General features: G+C 47.5%; 1 protein-coding gene, 1 non-coding gene and 2 pseudogenes across 2 annotated transcripts; 1 reads left to right on the plus strand and 3 right to left on the minus strand.

Annotated features, from left to right (window-relative positions):
• Window positions 1-1452: 1452 nt before the first annotated feature.
• LOC117834654 (uncharacterized) lies at window positions 1453-2183 on the minus strand (annotated as a pseudogene).
• Window positions 2184-5656: 3473 nt separating this feature from the next.
• Window positions 5657-7672, plus strand: LOC117833813 (tyrosine decarboxylase 1). The gene is made up of 2 exons (XM_034713410.2): window positions 5657-6649; window positions 6812-7672. Exons 1-2 carry the CDS (start codon window positions 5839-5841, stop codon window positions 7483-7485), a joined length of 1485 nt encoding a protein of 494 aa, XP_034569301.1. The 5' UTR covers window positions 5657-5838; the 3' UTR covers window positions 7486-7672.
• Window positions 7673-11031: 3359 nt separating this feature from the next.
• On the minus strand, window positions 11032-11166 carry LOC117834912 (small nucleolar RNA Z247). Its single transcript, XR_004635865.1, has one exon. It is a non-coding gene; the product is annotated as a small nucleolar RNA Z247 (small nucleolar RNA).
• Window positions 11167-12743: 1577 nt separating this feature from the next.
• On the minus strand, window positions 12744-13457 carry LOC117833944 (indolin-2-one monooxygenase-like; annotated as a pseudogene).
• Window positions 13458-19387: the final 5930 nt, after the last annotated feature.

Raw genomic sequence — 19387 nt, forward strand, 5'->3', positions numbered from 1 at the left:
AAGACGTACAGACTATCACAGAGCAGGAAAAAATGATTCATACCCTTGGTCAGGATCTCAAAGAGCAAAAGACCTTTGTTGTGGAAGCAGAGCGGGCTCTCAAGGAAAAGTTCGTTGAGATCTATGAGGTGTACAAAACTGCTCTTGCAAAGTTTGGCGCAGAGCCTCTTTTGTTTCTGGGTGATGAAAGTGTAAAAGAAATATTTGATTGGGTGGAAGAGGAGTTCAAAGGCCTGCCCGAGGTTATTACTGGTAGCAGCAACTTTGCTGCTTCCTTCTGCCTTGATAGCGCATTTCAACTCCTTGAAAAGAACAGCTACTCTCATTTCTTAACACTCGCGGCTCGCACCTATATGTTCCCCTCGGCCTCGGAGCTTGATGAAGAGGAGAAATCTAAAAATTTGAGAGCCACGAAGATAAATTTCTTCAAACAGCTTTGGGCTACCTCCGGGCGAGAGTACACAAGGCTGGTTGCTCAAGAGCGGCTTGCACAGGTTAGGGTTCACATAACTTTGTATTTCATAAGGTTTGCATTTTTTCTGTTGATTTCCTGATGTTGTTCCTCTTGTGTTCGTAGGCCAAGGCATAGGAAGCAAAAGGCGAAGGTGGGAGCGAGAACGATGATGCTGATCAAGGAGGGCAGTGATTATCGAAGCTAGTTAGAGATTTGTTTTGTGGTTTGGGATGTTTTGATAAACTTGATACTTAGTTGGCTGCTTTTGCGGGCCAGATTGTAAATATTTGTTGCTCAGCCGGAACTTACATGCTCGAAGCTGGTTACTTTTGGCGTTTGTACCTTCACAGATTTCTTTTTATCTTAACGTTTTTATGTTTGAGTTATTCTACTCAAATGGCAACAAAGCTGTAGCTTAAAGAAATGAGCAATGTTTTAGTTTAAAACGTCACCCCTGCCCTAGTTTCTTTATGCGTAGGTTTTTGTTGACTTTGCACGCTTGTTGTCTAAGCTTAAACGGAGCTTAAAAACGTCACCCCCTTCTTGGCACGTGGGTCTTACCCGAGGCAATTGTCTCATGGAAAGAGGATGAAAATGATTTTTGTTTGCCAAAAAATGTCACCCCCGCCCTTTTATCCTTTTTCCGAAAAAACATCCAACCTCGCCCTTTTCTTTTGCATGAACGAGGTTAAGTGAGTATTGACAAACCACAAGATAAGTCAATAGAGAAGTTGTTTTCGAGTTATGTTGACTTAAAAATATGATAGTTTGGTTGAAATCGCAACCCTTAGGATGTGTTTGGTTGGGCTGTGGCTTTTCAGAAAGCTGCTGTGAGCTATGGGCTGTAGAAAAGCAGCTGTGAGAAAGCAGCTGTGGGAAAAGTATAAGGCCGTTTGGTTAGAGCAGATGTGGCTTTTGAATAAATTTTCGCGTCGACCCTGCATGTCATCCACAGTCCACCCCACTCAACTCTCTCCCTCGCTCACTGACGAGCGGGTCTAACCCTTCTTCTTCCTCCCGCTGGCTTGTCCACCCCATAGGACCCCGAGTAGCACCAGGGCCGCAACGGCATCCACGATGATGCAGTCCACAATCAGGGCGAGGTCCATGACGGCGATGGCCTGCGCCTCACCTCCTCCACCTTGCACCACGTGGCAGGCACCGTAGCACCACCGGCATCTAGGAGGCAGTGGCACCCCGCGGGCACGCATGCGTCGACATAGAGGTTGAGGCTAGTCTGTGCCGCCAAGAGCCCGCCGCCCGCGCAGGCGAGCCCCGCCTCCATGGTGCCCTTCGGCGCGGAGGCGGAGAGTGATGAGGAGAGGGATGCCATGGCAGCGGCGAGGAGGAGGAGACGCGCGATGATGAGTGTGTGCTGCTGGAGGTCGGAGGCCGGGAGCGAGACGGCAAGGAGGCCTGCGGCATGGTCGAGGAGGAGGAACGACAGGGAGAGGAGGAGCGGGAGGTGGGGCGGGAGGAATGGGAGGAGCGGTGGGAGGAGCAGCAGTGGGAGGAGCATCATGGAAGCCAGTGGGAGGAAGGCGAACAGGAGCACGAGGAGTAGCGGGAGGAGGCAGAGGAGCGGGTGGCGGAACAGGCGGAGGAGGTGGTGGTGGAGGGAGGACGGGGAGAGGTAGGAGACGGCGGCAATGAGGTGGTGGGACTGGGAGGTCGCGAGGAGGGAGAATATAACGGCAAGGTGGCACGCGAGCAGCAGCGCCTCCGACATTGTTGTTGGGCAGCGCGGTCGGGGAAGTCCCGAGGAGGAGGAGCACCAGGCGGCGGGCCACTAAGGTGATGGTCGGGTGGAGGGACTGGTGCGGGTGATGGGGAGTGGACGGGAATAGAAGGGGAAAACGAACCGTTATCCTCCATAACAAGTGGTAGGTGGGTAATTTTTTGTCCCAAAAGCAGCTAAAAGCAGGGGGGAAGGTGCTTTTGATTTTGGGCAAAAGCACGTATGGCTTTGGGCAAAAGCACGTATGGCTTTGGGCAAAAGCACGTATGGCTTTTAGGCCCTTTGGTTGGCTTTTGGCTTTTGCAAAAGCAAAAGTAGGTTGGAAAGTCCAACCAAAGGCACCCTTAGTTGCTTCAACCATGAAATTTTGCGAGGTTGAGAAAATAGGGAAATAGGGTGCCTTTTTTGAAAAAATGTCAGTCTTTCTATTCTATTGTGAGAGCTTTGGCTGAGGCTAGGGCCTTCGTGCGAAAGGACAAAATGAATTTTCGACTCTGAAAAACGTCACCCCCCTTGTCCTTTTGCGCAGAGGGGGTTTAGACTCAGCATGGCTTATTCCAAGTGTTATCTCTGCCTTTGATCGCTTGCTGCAGCCTTTCTATTCTCTGAGTTGCAAGTTCAAGGCCAATCACTGTGGTGTTTGAGTGAGAAACTACGTTTATGTGCATATAGTGTGCGTTCAATGTTAGACTATGCAGCTTATTGCTACTTTAAAATATCTTGCGCAGAAACGTAGGTTTTCAACACGCAGAAACGTGAGGTTAGGCAAGTTGTTGTTGCATCTGAGACTTGTGCAGACACGCAAGTTTTCAATGCACAGAAACTCGAGGTTAGGCAACTTGTTGTTGCATCTAAGACAAAGATCATAGGGGGAACTTCATTTCATTGAATAATGGAAATTTTACAAGGATCTACCTCTTCCGACATGGTTGCCTCTTTGGCCACTTCTGAAATTGGGTTGATGTTGGTGGTATCGGTTCTGGTTTTGGCCTTGGTTTTGGTTTTGGGTTTGGTTTTTGAACGAGGGTTGGTTATCCTTGATGGCCAGCAGTTAGTTTGGGTGCGAGTGGTGCTGTTGTTGGTGACTGTATCACGAAGCTTGCCAGTTTTGACCTTTCTCTGCTTGCCTTTGGCGGTTTCTTTCCACGACCCTTCTTCTATGGTCTTCATCTGATCTGCAATATTTATCCATCTCTTCGAACAGGGCTTCCATTCTTTTTGGCTTTTTCCTTGATAGCTTCGAGGCTGTTGGCCTCGGATTAAGCCCCTTGATGCAGATCTCTATGGCCATGCTATCCTCCACATCTGGGGTTTGTGTCTTAAGTTGGACAAATCTTCTCACGTAGCTTGCTAAAGGCTCTTTATCTTTTTGCACACAATTGAACAAATCCCCCTCATCAGTCATGGCTCTATGAAAGCCTTGAAAGTTTTGTATCAGTTTGGTTTTAAGATCGACCCAGCTGTATACAGATTGCAGCAGGAGTAGAGAGTACCAATTTAGTGCTGCACCCTCGCACGCTATAATGAATGACTTTGCCAATACTACATCATCTCCCCCTGCCGAGGCTATGGCTGTTTCATAACTCATGAGGAACTAGCGGGGATCTATTTGTCCATTGAACTTTGGTAGTGCAACTGCCTTGTAGGTTGTGGGCCATGGGGCTGTTTGCAGGCCTAAGGACAATGGGGAGATTTTGTCGGTAGTTGTGAATGCGCTCATTGTCACTCTGGTGTTGTGCCCAACGAGGCTAGGATTCGGGTATATGATGGGTGTGTCATTGGTGTTGAAGGTTTGAAGTGGTGGCTGCTGCGGCTGTTGCGGTGTGTTACACAAGTATTCCAATTCGTTCAACTCTTGCTGCAACTCTGCCAGCTGCCTTTTGGCCTCATTTAGCCTCACTAGCTTGTTGGTTGCTAGTCTTTGAGCCTGAAGCTCTTGAGCAAATTTTTCTTTTTCTTTTTTAATGCCTCTAGCTGCTTGAGTGCCGAGGCCAGCTCTTCTTCTATTTCACTAAGGGGTTCATCTTGCGTGCTTGTTTGCGGCAGAGTTTGGTTCGAGGTCCCCGCCTCAACCATGCCTATCTGTGATCTTGTTCTTAAATTAGCCTCGATTCTTTTAAACTTTTTCTGCCTTCTCCGTGTTAACTTGTTTGACTGAGACAAGCTGCCTTTCTTGAACAGCCTCATCTTCGATGGTTCTCTTCTTCTTTTGAGGTGGCATCGTGGGTTTCTTAGTGGCTCAGAATACGGTGGGTGCCAATGTTCGGAAACAAGCTTGAGGAAGGCTCAAAAACAACGAGGTTTGAGTAGCACATTATCATGGCTCGGGCGGCCGGAGTGAGGTGGATCGGGTGGATCAAGGCTACGGCATAGCACATTATCATGGCTCGGGCGGCCGGAGCAAGAACACGAGCTGGCCGACCGTAGAGGGAAGTCGCAAGCGGCACTCGCAGAATCTACGTGGCTCCCCTTGGTCGTTCTTTGTCTCATCCTATGGGTATTGTGGAGGCACGGCGCCAGGCTGGCGGCACGGTGTAGCCTCAATTCAGAACATTCCTAGCCAGGGCGTGGGCGAGGGCGATTGGTTGCTCAACCTGATGAGAACTTGGGTGGGTGCTCCTACATGGGAGAGAATAGGGTGATGGATGAGAATGCAGATGAGGGACGGGGCTAGACGAGGGGTAGGTTGGAGACATGTTTTCATTGTTGTCCTCTTAGCGTCAAGATGAGAGGTGAGATGAGATACCGGTAGGACCTGCTCTTACCATGGCACTTCAGCAACCCCACCCCAACCCCGCGCGCAAGTCAAAATTTGAGGACCATATGTACAATACGTGTGCAAACAAAACCATAATTTTACTAGTATTGAGGATTTTAGTTATTTCTTCTAAAAAATCTCTTGGGAAATCGTATTTTTGTAGTACAACATATATAGAAAATAAGTATTGCTCACAAATAAACTGCCCTATTCTTGGTTTTTGTTATTATTTTATTTAATCTTAAGATTTATATATGCATAAAAAAGTAATTTAGTATCTTCAAATATGGAAACGTGGTCTTAGGAATAGGGCTCATATTTTATTCTTGAGCATGCCTAGTGGAAAAATACTATCTAAAAAACTGCAAAGAAATTTAATACCTAAGCCTTCGATCCACTCTACTTTTTGTATACTAGTTTACCTGCAATCCACTGGCTTGCACATTATATTTCATCATACGGAAATGTCTGAGATTGTGAACGGAAGCAATTTCATCTGTCTGCAACATGTGACACCCAGAGCTCCTGACACAACCGCGTGAGCACCTTCTCCGACATGCGCACATGATGACCGCATGCACCCATATTATACATAGTTTATTATAGTTTCTGCAGGGATATGATAATCATTAATTATTACTTGTAAAGATTGGAAACGTTACAAACGATTGTAGAAAAAATGCGAGTCACCAGGAAGGTAGGTAGTAGAGCATGCCGTCAGTGTCTTTCCTGTGACCTGTGTTCGTGGTGCACATGGCAGAATGCACAGTCTATACATAGGAACCAGAAGTTGGCTTCGAAACCAAATCACTCATTAGTCCTTCAGTACTGCAGTGAACGCTATCTAGCTAGCTAATTTCCCCTTGAAATCAGTTTTCTTGCGTGGCCATGGGTAGCCTTCCACTTGAAGCCATGATGCCACTGAACCCCGATTCATTCGCTGGGGAGTCCAGTGCCGTGGTCGACTTCCTCGCCGACTACTACCGCAACGTCGATAAGTATCCGGTCATGGCCAACACCCAGCCAGGGACCATCCGTAAGCTTCTTCCGGAGGCAGCCCCGGAGTTGGGCGACTCCATGGATCGCATACTGGATGATGTGCAGCGGGATATCCTCCCCGGCCTCACACATTGGCAGAGCCCTAGCTTCTTTGCCTATTTCCCGGCGAATGCAAGCACCGCAGGGTTCGCCGGGGAGATGTTGTCGGCTGGTCTCAACGTCGTCCCGTTCGTCTGGACGGCGTCACCGGTGGCCACTGAGCTGGAGCAGGTCGTGGTTGACTGGATGGCTAGCCTCCTCGGCCTACCGGAGCGCTTCCACTTCAAGGGAGGAGGAGGCGGTGTCCTGCATGGGAGCACGTGCGAGGCGGTGGTGTGCACCCTCGCTGCCGCGCGCGACCGTGCACTCAGCAAGCTCGGACATGAGGGCATCCTCAAGCTTGTCGTGTATGCCTCGGACCAGACCCACGCAACCTTCCAGAAGGGCGCGAGCATCGTCGGCATCCCTCCAGCAAACTTCCGCATCCTGCGGACTTCGGCAAACTCGGGATACGGCCTCACCGCCACCATCGTCCAAAGAGCAATCGAGGAAGACGTCGCCCGCGGGCTGGTTCCCCTTTACCTCTGCGCCACCGTCGGCACTACTGGTCTGGGGGCCATTGACCGAGTGCGCGAGCTCGGCCATGTTGCCCGGCGTTATGGTAATTCATTCAACCTCCCTCTCTTATACGCTAATCACCCATACGGTGACACTAAATACGTAGAAATGGAATGCGCTATGCGGTCACAAGTCACGATTCATGCTCACTTAACAATCAACAATCAGTTCCTATAACCATCTGACAAGAATACATGTTTTACAGGAACCTGGCTGCACATCGACGCAGCCTACGCCGGAAGCGCAGCCATTTGCCCGGAGTTCCAAGGTCACCTCGACGGCGCCGAGCTCGCGGACTCGGTGAGCATGAACCCACATAAGTGGTTCCTCACCAACATGGACTGCTGCTGCCTCTGGGTGGCGAACCCTACCACCATGACCGACGCACTGTCCACTGACCCGGAGTACCTCAAGAATGTCGGCACCGCGTCTAAGATGGCGGAAACGGTCGACTACAAGGACTGGCAGATCGCGCTGTCACGCCGCTTCCGTGCCATCAAACTCTGGGTGGTGCTACGGCGCTATGGAGCGGCGGGAATGCGCGCGCACATACGGAGGCACATCCAGATGGCAGAGTGGTTCGAGCACGTCGTGGCGGCGGACGAGCGGTTTGAGGTCGTGGTGCCAAGGAACTTCTCCTTGGTGTGCTTCCGCCTCCGCCCGCGGTTCATGGCGGATAAAGCTGTGGAGGCCCTGAACCGCGACCTCCTCGCAGCGGTGAATGCAAGCGGCCGGGCGTTCATGACGCACTTCGTCGTGGACGACAAGTTTGTGATCCGCCTAGCCGTGGGTGGGTCAATGACAGAGATGCGGCACGTCCGGGCCGCGTGGGAGCTTCTCAAGGAGAAGGCCAACGACTTGATCGCCACCGGTTGTTAGTTATTGCTCATTGCTAGTGCTATACCATGCATGGCCAGCAACAGAAGCTGAGCATTCTATTATTGCTTCCATTCGTAGTTAGAGCACACCATGAATGCAATAGTCAATCCATCTGAACCATGAACATTCACTATGACCATGTATGCGACACAATATACATAAGTGCTACTGCCGATATTGGATTCTATTTCTGGAGAAGCGGCTGCTTCTACGGAGCAGGCCGATTGAATTTTAAGTATGTTATGATACTTGTAAAAAATCGATGCTAGGCATGGATTCCTGGAAGGGGCCCGTCACAACTCACAATGGAAGGGACCCGTCATAACCAAGCTCGTTAATACAAAAGAAACGTCAGGCGAAACAAATGGACGCTAAGCCACACACCTGAACAAATTTTACCCGAAATTTGCAACACGTCAAGAATGCTTATCACTCAACCGTCTCACATCTCTTTTGTTTAAGGAAACCAGGCTCGTTACTACAAAATGAACACCAAGATGATAGAGCTCTTTTACGATACACAATACTACTACTTAGTAGTATATAGTATATATATAAGATCTAACTGTTTATTATTATGGATAATTTAGTAATTATTACAATGTAAAAAGTGATATTTCAAATAGAATGGTCTTTTAAACTTTCTGCTAGTATCAAAAATAAAATTATAGTGGTGCCATTTGTGTTTTCTTACCATGATACCCTTATACTACCTATACTACTCATGTACGACATAAGTGAATAACAAAGGCAGTGCCAAAGCGAATAAAGAGAGTATTAAACTTTATTACATGAAAATTGTCACAATAATGTCATCCACATATATAAGCATGAAAATTGTGACACCTCCTTTTGAATAAATAAATAGCGACATATCTGATTTTGAAGCTTTGAACCCAAGATCATACAACTTTGAGCTGAGCCGAGCATACCAGGCTCTAGGAGCTTGTTTCAACCCATATAATGCTTTGTCTAACCTGCACACAAAATTGGGATGTTTTGGATCCTCAAAGCCTGGCGGCTGTCTCATGTACACCTCTTCTTCAAGAACGTCATGTAAAAACGTATTCTGAACGTCCAACTGTCGTAGGCACCATCCTCTGGCAACAGCTATAGACAAGACCAATCGAACCGTAGCAATTTTTACAACAGGACTAAAAGTATCTTCATAATCAATTCCATACCTTTGTTTAAACCCTTTTGCTACGAGCCGAGCTTTGTATCTATCAATGCTTCCATCAGACTTCCTTTTCACCTTGTAGACCCATTTGCAATCAATGAGATTTACACCTTGCTTGGGTGGAACTAATCGCCATGTTTTATTTCGGTGTAATGCACCAATCTCCTCCTTCATAGCTTGAGTCCAGCGAGGATGACCAAGTGCCTCAACTAGGCCATCAGGCTCTCCTGTCGAGCAAAATCCTGTATACCGAATAGTACCATCTGTATACATTTTGGGTTTGAATATTCCACGCTGCGATCTGGTTGTAACTCGCTGTTGCCCGTCAGCCGTAGAAAATCCGCCGTCCGCGGATGGTCCGTCGTCCGTAGGAGACTCCGCAGCGAATCCGGAGTCGTTCCCCCTTGGCGCTGATGCAGGGGCAGCAGATGAAGCGAGAGTATCCGTTGGAGCTACGCCAGCCGGGTACGGCGTATCCGCTTGGAAGCTGGAGCCGTCCGCCAGCGGATCCATCTGGCCTTCCGTGCTCCCCTGGCTGTTAACCAGAGATGGCAATCCAGTGCCTGAAACAGGATCCGATGCCTCTGTTTGATTCCTGGAGACTTCCTGCGCATCACAATCATCACTGAAAAAATTGTTATGAGGATTAGATAATACCATATCATCACTATTTGCTTCCCCATAGCTGGAACGAAGATGTGAAGGAAGGAGTAATATTTCTTGACGGAGCCTTGCTCCAGCACTTTCATGTAAAGCTTCAAAGGGGAACACTGCTTCATCAAATATGACATCCCGAGAGATATACACTCGCCCTGTCGATATATCGAGGCACTTGTAACCTTTATGGAGAGAACTATAACTGAGGAAAGCACATCGGACAGAGCGGAAAGATAGCTTTTTAGCATTAAAGGGTCTAAGGTTCGGCCAGCAGGCACACCCAACTGTACGAAGAAAGGAATAGTTTGGTTGTTCACGACATAGAAGCTCAAGAGGAGATTGATAATCAGTGACCTTGCTAGGGAGGCGATTTATAAGATAGGTGGCAGCAAGGAATGCCTCATCCCAAAATTTCAAAGGCATAGATGCTTTAGCAAGAAGAGCTAGCCCAACTTCTACTATGTGCCGATGCTTTCTTTCAGCAGACCCATTCTGTTGATGCGCATGGGGACATGAGACCCGATGGGTTATCCCACTCCTTTGAAAGAAGGCGTTTAACTTTTTATACTCACCACCCCAATCTGTTTGCATAGAGAGGATTTTCTTATCAAATTGTCTTTCGACTAATTTTTGGAAGTCTAGAAACACATTGAACACATCTGATTTATTTTTAAGGAGGTAAATCCAAGTGTAGCGACTAAAATCATCAATGAAGCTGACATAATAGGTGAACATCCCAACAGATGTAGGCGCTGGCCCCCATACATCGGAGTGGATCAAAACAAGAGGAGCAGGAGCGGAATTCTCAGATGTGGAATAAGGTAGCTGATGACTTTTAGCTCTTTGGCAAGAATCACACACTGAATTGATAGTATTATTGCTAATAAAAGGTAGGTTATGATCTCTAAGAATACGAGATACTATAGGAAAAGCAGGATGTCCTAGACGACTATGCCACCGTTCTATCGTCGGTTTAACTGCGGCGAGGACTTCTTTGCTTGGGCTGCCATCTGAGTTGTGCGGCACCAAGGGATAGAGACCCCCTTCACATCTTCCTCGATGAAGAATTTTCCTCGTTGCCCAATCCTTGATAAGGAAAAAGTTTGGATGAAATTCAACAAGAACATTATTGTCAAGGGTGAGGCGATGGACAGATGCAAGATTTTTATGTGAGCTTGGAACATGAAGAATATTTCTCAAGACCAGATTGCGAGAGGGGGTTTGCAAAATAGAATGACCAATATTATTAATCCTCATACCTTGGCCACTTGCAGAGTATACTTGATCTCGACCGCCGTACTTTTCTTGCACAGTCAGCTTCTCCAAATTGGAAGTGATGTGATCTGAGGCGCCACTATCTGCATACCAATTTGTATCAATCCCATATGCTGCAGCAGGGCTAGAGTTGGATGTCTTGTTGCTGTTCGCTTGATTGTCATCATCGTATCTATACCAACACTCTCTTGCTGTGTGATTTGGCCGATCACAAATTTGGCACTTTGGCTTGTTGTTTCCCTGGCCGCCACTCCTAAAAGATTGACGAGCATCATCGGCACCACCATAGCTTCGGCCTCCACGATTTCCTCCACAGCCACGGCCAAAGTTCCCACGACCACGTGGGTTATAACCACCACCGCGACCTCTGGATGCAGAATTGGCAGACGACATGTACTGGCTGCCAGAGTTGTCACGCAACATCTCCAGCCTTGTTTCATATGCCATCACCTGAGCATATAATTCGCTCAAAGGAATCTGATCAGACCCATGACAGAAGTAACAATAGGATTATACTCACTGTCCAAGCCAGAAAGAATGAAAGATATCATCTCATCGTCTTCTACTTTCTTCCCAGCGCCGGCAAGCTCGTCGGCGAGTGCTTTCATCTTGTTGAAGTAGACTGACTTCGTCATGCTTCCCTTCTTGAGAGTTGACAATTGCATCCGTAGATGAGTCACTCTTGCTCGGGATTGGGCGGAAAACATATTTTCCAGCGCCGCCCACACTTCTGCAGATGAGGACAGGGTTGCAACCTGTCCGAGCACGTCCTTTGTAACTGAGTTGAATAGGAACGCGAGAATTTGCTGGTCTTGCGCCAGCCATGAGGAATATGCCGGGTTGCTGACAATCTCCTTGGATTTGTCCTCCCTGACGATCTCCAGAAACTCAGATGGGGCTTTGACGGATCCCTCTAGGATTCCCAATAGCTGCGCCCCTCTGATGGGTGGAAGAACTTGCGCCTTCCACAACACGTAATTATCTCTGGTAAGCTTCTCGGTGACTTGGGGACCAAGCGGCGCCAATGCTGTCGCCGAGGAAGAGGATGTCGCCATGACGTCGACGCTTCTTAGATGAAGATGGCTCTGATTACCATGTAAATATGTAAAGCTATTTGGTAAACGTGGTTAGCAAACTCGCATCCCACGGTTCCGCGTTTATATAGTGCCGGAGGCTGTCACAATTACATGGAGATAGATTACAGCTTGACTTTCAAGTACACGGTTAAACCTCCCTATCTCTAACTGTCTTCTTATCTGTTACAAGATTGTTACAATATTCTACGTCTTTATCTCATGGAACTAGATAGCTTCGTGCGCCTAATCCTTGCTGTACGACGTACCTTGACAGGATTGCCATGCGCTGTACGTGAGCAGGTCTTTAACAAAGTCCTACACCAACACGTTTTCTTAACAGCGACCCGTCATAACCAAGCTCGTTAATACAAAAGAAACGTCAGGCGAAACAAATGGACGCTAAGCCACACACCTGAACAAATTTTACCCGAAATTTGCAACACGTCAAGAATGCTTATCACTCAACCGTCTCACATCTCTTTTGTTTAAGGAAACCAGGCTCGTTCCTACAAAATGAACAGCTCTTTTATGATCCACAATACTACTACTTACTAGTATATAGTATACATATAAGATCTAACTGTTCATTATTATGGATAATTTAGTAATTACTATAATGTAAAAAATGATATTTCAAATAGAATGGTCTTTAAAACTTTCTGCTAGTATCAAAAATAAAATTATAGTGGTGCCATTTGTGCTTCCTTACCATGATACCCTTATACTACCTATACTACTCATGTATACTATCCATACCACAGGCGTAGGTTTCAGTAGTATGTAATTAATCTTGACCGTCGGATATGTTTATACTAGTCATTTTCAAACACAAGTATAGTCTAGTGTTGTGTTCCGTAAAAGAGCTCATATAATATGTTATAAAACTTATTTGTGAAAGCTAAAGGCAACAACAGGGGATAAATTTCAGAATAGGTAAGAACAGAAATTTAAAAGGGCAAAATTTGTTGATGCATGGAAATGCATAGAATGCTTATTACTCAATCGACTCACATCTCTTTTTTCTAGGAAACACAATAATTGTTGGATACAAAGCACTTATTGTTGTTCATAGCAGCTGAGATTGACTTACATATATTTATTTGCAAACAGGTGTGAAATGTGATACAATAATTCAGAAAGCTAGACATCCTGAGCCATGCGAGGGATAAGAAGAAGCTTCTCCTTACGGTGCACATCTATCCCATACGACTCTGACATATCGACGCCTGTCGACCCCGGCAGAAGCTCCCAGTTGAAGTGGTAGATGAGGTTGGCAAGAATGATTTCGAAAGTGGCGGTGGTGAAGTTTATACCCGGGCACATCCTTCGCCCAGACCCAAACGGCAAGAAACGGAAGTCGTTCCCCTGGAAGTCAGAAGCAGCATCCACGGCTTCTTCCATGAACCGCTCGGGCATGAACTCCTCTGCACTCTCCCAGTAGGTGGAATCCCTGCCTAGAGCCCACGCGTTGACGATTACACGTGTCCCAGAGGGTATGGTATATCCCTCCACCTCCCATTCGGCCATGGACAAGTGGGGTATCAAAAGAGGCCCGGCGCGTGTAGCCGCATTGACTCTTTCATCACCGCCGTCAGGTAGCTCATGCCGCTCAGGTCTTGTTCAGTGACCAGTTCCTTCCCCTTGGTTGCGCACCCCCGCACCTCAGCTTGAAGCTTGGTCATCACCTTGGGATTCCGCATCAGCTCAGCCATGGCGTAGTCTAGTGCTATGTAGGTTGTGTCCGTCCCAGCTTCAAACATGTCCTACATGAACATATCGGTAAGTAGAACTCCAAATTTAACCAAGCTAGTCCATGAAACGTCTCATATGTACCTCTCGTGAAAAATAAACATACCATCAGTATCGCCTTGACGTTGTCTCTGGTCAGGCCGTATTCTTGTTGAACGGAGAGCAGCACATCGATGAAGTCCTCCTCGTCCTCACCATCGACCGGCTTGGTCTTGTGCTTGTCGATGAGGCTGTCCAAAAGGTCATCCCATATCTTCCTGTGCTTCACGGCCTTGGCCGATACCAAGTCCAACCTCGCCAAGCTCGGGAAATAGTCGTCCAGGTTAAATCCCCCCAGGAGCTTGGCGTTCGTCTCTAACAGCTCCCGGAACAGCTGGTTCCGACCTTGTTCCCTGGGGAGCCTGCCCGTCACGGCCTGGCACACGATGTCATTGGCGAAGAAGCTGAAGAGCTCGCTGACGTCGACCGCGATGCCCATGGCGGCGGCGGCCATAGGAGAGACCGGGAGAAAAGAAGTGAAGTAAGTTGCGTGCGTGCCTGACGGCGAGGAAGCACCTCCATTGAGCCACGAGGTGGAGTACGAGGCAGAGGCGAGATGGGATGTGTTGGGGACAGACTCACATGACGGAGAGCGGTGCATCTCCTACCTACCATCTGCCATTGCCGAGGGCCTTTCACCGTGCACCACTCCGGTTCGCTCTTTTGCGTCGCTGGGAGGAAAGGGACCGCCGAACGTTGGGTGCCGCCACCGCTCCTGCGTAGTTCGCCATGGCCACCTCCTCCGAGAGCGCCCACACCAGCGCTGCACCTCATTCCAGGGATGGGGCAGCCGCTGCTGGGTCACATCCGCCCGGGGATTGGGCCGTTGCTGGGGAATAAGGGGGTGTTTGGATGTTTAGGACATCCTAAAATTTATATCACATCGAATATTCGGAGGCTAATTAGAAGGACTAAATATGAGCTAATTATAAAACTAATTACACAGATGGATGCTAATTCATGAGACGAATCTATTAAGTCTAATTAATCCATCATTAGCACATGTTTACTGTAGCATCACATTGTTAAATCATGAACTAATTAGGCTTAATAGATTCGTCTCGCAAATTAGTCTCCATCTGTGCAATTAGTTTTGTAATTAGTCTATATTTAATACTCCTAATTAGTATCTAAACATTCGATGTGACAGAAATTTTAGGAGGGCCTAAAGAAACAAACACCCCCTAAGAGGAGCGCGGCAGAGAAGAAAAGGAGAAACATAGGAGACGTGATTGACAGGGACGGAGGAAAGATGATGAGTGCGTACGGTGGGGCGGGTAGGAAACACATCGGTAAAAATGGAATTGGTTTTTTTGTAGAAACATTTTCTAACTTGTGGTTTTTATGGGTCTCCACCTTATCCTCTCTCAATTGCATGATAGGTGGGTCCGACGTGAGCGGTAAGGTGGTTCTGGTTTGGGTGAGAAAGGTTTTCAATTCTTATGGAAAAAGGCTTCACGGAGGCTCAAACACAATGAGGTTTGAGCAGTCCTTGCAATTCAATTCCAAAGAAATGAACATATGTTTACATCGGGGTAGGGCTCTCCTTTTATAGTGTCTCGGAGGACATTTTGCATTCCGCAATTACCCTCACTCACCCACTACAATCCTACAATATGCTTTACATGGAGCTAACTTGTATAACTTGGTCTCCTCCTTGGATCACGCTTCTCACGCCTTTAGTCAGCTCCATGATTCACGCTCTCACATGGTTCCACAAATCACGCCTTCACATTTCCAACGCCTCCACGCTTCCTGACCTCGTGACCGAAGCCATCTTAGCTTCGGGAGTCATGATCGCCATAGATTCGCACCTAAGAGACGCTAGCCTCACGCCCTGCTCCTTGACCTGATTCAATGATCCTGCATGAGACACTAAATAACTCGGCACTCAAGGTTAGCTTCGACTGCTCGAGTTCAAGCTTGGTTAGTGTCTGGCGATCTGCGATTGCCTCCAGGCTTCGAGGTAAGATTCAGGATAGCGAGGCTATGATTACTTTCCACGCCAGATTAACCACCCAGGGTTAGGGGCCCTCACCCGAGGTTAATTTTTTTGAGGGGCTAAGCTGTTGACGCTAAATGTAATGACCTCGAGGGTGACCATCTTTTTGGGCGATCCCCAACAGTAGCCCCTCATGGGCAAGGCTCGACACTGACTACCGAACCCACGACTTAAGGATCTGCTCCCAGAAAACGTCACTCTCGAGCATCGGTTAGAAATGAGCCAACAATTACCTTTTTGTTCTTACGTGTCGATTTCCTATTGGGTGACCCTTCGTATCTAGCTCGTGGTTACAGGTGCCATTTACGCCTTTTACCATGCCTATAAAAGAGGGGGGTGGGGTCGCTTTCGTTTTTACCCTCGTGGCTGAAACACTTGCGCTCCTGCTTTTGCTCGCTGCTTCCGTGCTTTAAGATTCATGCATTATATGTTGTTGTCCTTGGTCTCGAGGATCTCGAAGGTAACAATGTTACTTGTGTCTCTCTGATAGTGTGAGATTTTCCCTTGGTTTTCATTTTGGAGATGATGTTTCGATGCCTTGCAGCTGGCTCGTATTATGCAAACCGCTAGGCCCATGACATCAGAAGAGTTCACTAAACAAGCTGGGCTTCGCAACAAGGCTGCAGAGGACAAGGATTTGTACAAGGCCGACGATAAGCAAGGAATCAAGAGGATTGAGCTTTCTTATGCCCAGAAGAATAGGTGGGAAGACAATTGGCTAAGCTACTAGTTCTATATCAAGATTGACACGGCCAATGCGTCTGGTATCAACCAACCTTTCTATCCTTCTATGCACCCCTGGGCCCTATGGACATTGCTACTACCCCTGCATTTACAAGGTCCAAGGCAGTCAAGGATTGCAAGGGCGCTTTCCTCCCGGACTCGAAGTCGATCCCCGGCTGGATCTTGTTGAAGAGTTTTTGGCAGCCAACATTTGGCCCCTTTCTGATGGGTGGAGTCCATTGGAGATTGTGCCAAAACAGGTTCCGTGGAGTACTAGCCCGCTCCTCTACCCTTTCTTTGGAGTGGAGCTGCCTGTGGATGCCAACCCGGTCTTTTTGCAGAGGATGTTGAGAGGCATGCTGTTGATATAATTGGCCCGATTACTGAGACTGAGCTGACATTAGCTCAAAAGATCATTCCACACGAGCTTCGGGTCAACCGTGTGTTTGAGGAACTTGGGGTCGATGTTAAGCCTCATCCCAAACCTCGCAAGTCCTTGAAATGGGCACGAGAGGCTGGCGTGACAGGCTCGGAATAGGTTGGCGGCAGTGGCAGGTGGAAAAAGATGAAGGCTGAGAGCACCGCTCCTAAGGCCGCGGCAGTGACTTCAAAGAAGGATGACAGCCAATCGAGGGTCGTGCTCGAAGTGCGAAAGCAAAATTAAAGACCTCGAGCCTCAAAGCTCAGAAGAAGAAAAAATTGGACAAAGTTCCTCAAGCGAGGCTGCAAAATCCTCCGCGCCCCTGTCTCTAAAGCCGTCCGAGTTGCGACCAAGTCCGACCTCGAGGCTGCCGGCGCGCTGGCCGGTATGAAAGAAAAGAAGTCTACGAGGAAGTCTCATGTCGGCAAAGCCTTTGATGATGATGATGATATTGTTTTGGATGTGGACTTGTCTATGTTCCCTATATTGGTCCCCGAGGCTAGTGTTCCTTCAAAGGAGACTGAGACAAAGGTTACTGCACCCCCTCTACAGCACGAGGCCAAACCTTTGAAGGAGAAGATCGTGGATACCATTGCTAAGGAGATTAAGGCGTCTACTTCGAAGGTGACAAAGCCAGGTAAACATGTCGTTGTACATTTGCCTAGGATGAGATTTTTTGATTGTGGTGATACGTCATTTAGATTTCTGATGGAGCTGGAAAAAACCACTGGTGCACCTGGGGAGATATACAGGCAACCTCCTCTAATATTTGGGGTAAAACCTTATTCTGCAGATTCTGAACTGTCACCCTCTCTAGAACGTTACAACGAGGCCTACGGCACCAACCTTAGACAGGAGCTCATTGCTGTTCATGTGCCGGGTTTAGGTGAGGATGATAATCGCTACAACCTACCCTTGTTGTGGGGAGCTAAGGATGGGATGCGTGGTGTAGATAGAGCAGCCAAGGAGGTTTTCAAGATGTCTGAGGGGGTTGTCGGTGAGGTTGGTGGGCAGGGAGAAAGGGAGGAAGGCGAGGTTATCCCTACTCGAGGTCTTGGGAAATCCACTGCGCCTTTTGAGGTTGATTATGAGGAAAAGTCTTTTAATCCTGAGAGTAAGCGCTTGCTCCTTAGTTTGTTTTGTCTGTACTTAATTTCTACTTTGCTATGCTTTTACGTGCCTTTCTTTTGACAGAGTATGAAAAATCAGTTAGGCGTTTCGAGCAAAAGGACTTAGCTAGGATATCAGCTACCATCGGATACAAGGTATTTTGTTCGACGCTTGCTATTTGTTTCTTATCTCTCTTTTTTTACGAGGCTTTTCATTTTGGTGTTTCAATTTTGCAGTCCATCATCCTTGGGAAGATGCTATGGAGAAGGCTGCGGCTAAGGAAAAGAGCATGCTAGCCGAGAGCACGAAGATGATGCAGCTAGAGGCTAGAGTTGCAAAGCTTGAGGAGGAAAGCAAGGTTTTATATGCCTTGAAGAACGAGCTCACCGATTCTAACTCTGACCTTAAAAAGAACAACGTGCTGCTAACAAATACCTACAGCGAGCTCGTGCAGCAAGTTGAGAAGCTGGAGAAAGACCCGAAGACAATCTTGGTGTTTTGGAGAAACTCCGAAGCGCCACAGAAAAAGACGCACAGACTATCACAGAGCAGGAAAAAATGATTCATACTCTTGGTCAGGATCTCAAAGAGCAAAAGACCTTTGTTGTGGAAGCAGAGCGGGCTCTCAAGGAAAAGTTCGCTGAGATCTATGAGGGGTACAAAACTGCTCTTGCAAAGTTTGGCGCAGAGCCTCTTTTGTTTCTGGGTGATGAAAGTGTAAAAGAAATATTTGATTGGATGGAAGAGAAGTTCAAAGGCCTGCCCGAGGTTATTACTGGCAGCAACAACTTTGCTGCTTCCTTCTGCCTTGATAGCACATTTCAACTCCTTGAAAAGAACAGCAGCTCTCATTTCTTAACACTCGCGGCTCGCACCTATATGTTCCCCTCGGCCTCGGAGCTTGACGAAGAGGAGAAATCTAAAAATTTGAGAGCCACGAAGATAAATTTCTTCAAATAGCTTTGGGCTACCTCCGGGCGAGAGTACACAAGGCTGGTTGCTCAAGAGCGGCTTGCACAGGTTAGGGTTCACATAACTTTTTATTTCATAAGGTTTGCATTTTTTCTGTTGATTTCCTGATGTTGTTCCTCTTGTGTTCGTAGGCCAAGGCATAGGAAGCAAAAGGCGAAGGTGGGAGCGAGAACGATGATGCTGATCAAGGAGGGCAGTGATTATCGAAGCTAGTTAGAGATTTGTTTTGTGGTTTGGGATGTTTTGATAAACTTGATACTTAGTTGGCTGCTTTTGCGGGCTAGATTGTAAATATTTGTTGCTCAGCCGGAACTTACATGCTCGAAGCTGGTTACTTTTGGTGTTTGTACCTTCACGGATTTCTTTTTGTCTTAACGTTTTTATGTTTGAGTTATTCTACTCAAATGGCAACAAAGCTGTAGCTTAAAGAAACGAGCAATGTTTTTGTTTAAAACGTGACCCCTGCCCTAGTTTCTTTATGCGTAGGTTTTTGTTGACTTTGCACGCTCGTTGTCTAAGCTTAAACGGAGCTTAAAAACGTCACCCCCTTCTTGGCACGTGGGTCTTACCCGAGGCAATTCTCTCATGGAAAGAGGATGACAACGATTTTTGTTTGCCAAAAAATGTCACCCCCGCCCTTTTATCCTTTTTCCAAAAAAACGTCCAACCTCGCCCTTTTCTTTTGCATGAACGAGGTT

This window comes from Setaria viridis, chromosome 8 (genome assembly GCF_005286985.2).
Source record: "Setaria viridis chromosome 8, Setaria_viridis_v4.0, whole genome shotgun sequence".
NCBI classification, from domain to species: domain Eukaryota; kingdom Viridiplantae; phylum Streptophyta; class Magnoliopsida; order Poales; family Poaceae; genus Setaria; species Setaria viridis.

Bases quoted from the DNA above. Each gene is read 5' to 3' on its own strand.
- LOC117833813 (XM_034713410.2), top strand. From the start codon at position 5,839: ATGGGTAGCCTTCCACTTGAAGCCATGATGCCACTGAACCCCGATTCA. The intron at 6,650-6,811 runs GTAATTCATTCA...CATGTTTTACAG, and splicing joins CCATGTTGCCCGGCGTTATG to GAACCTGGCTGCACATCGAC.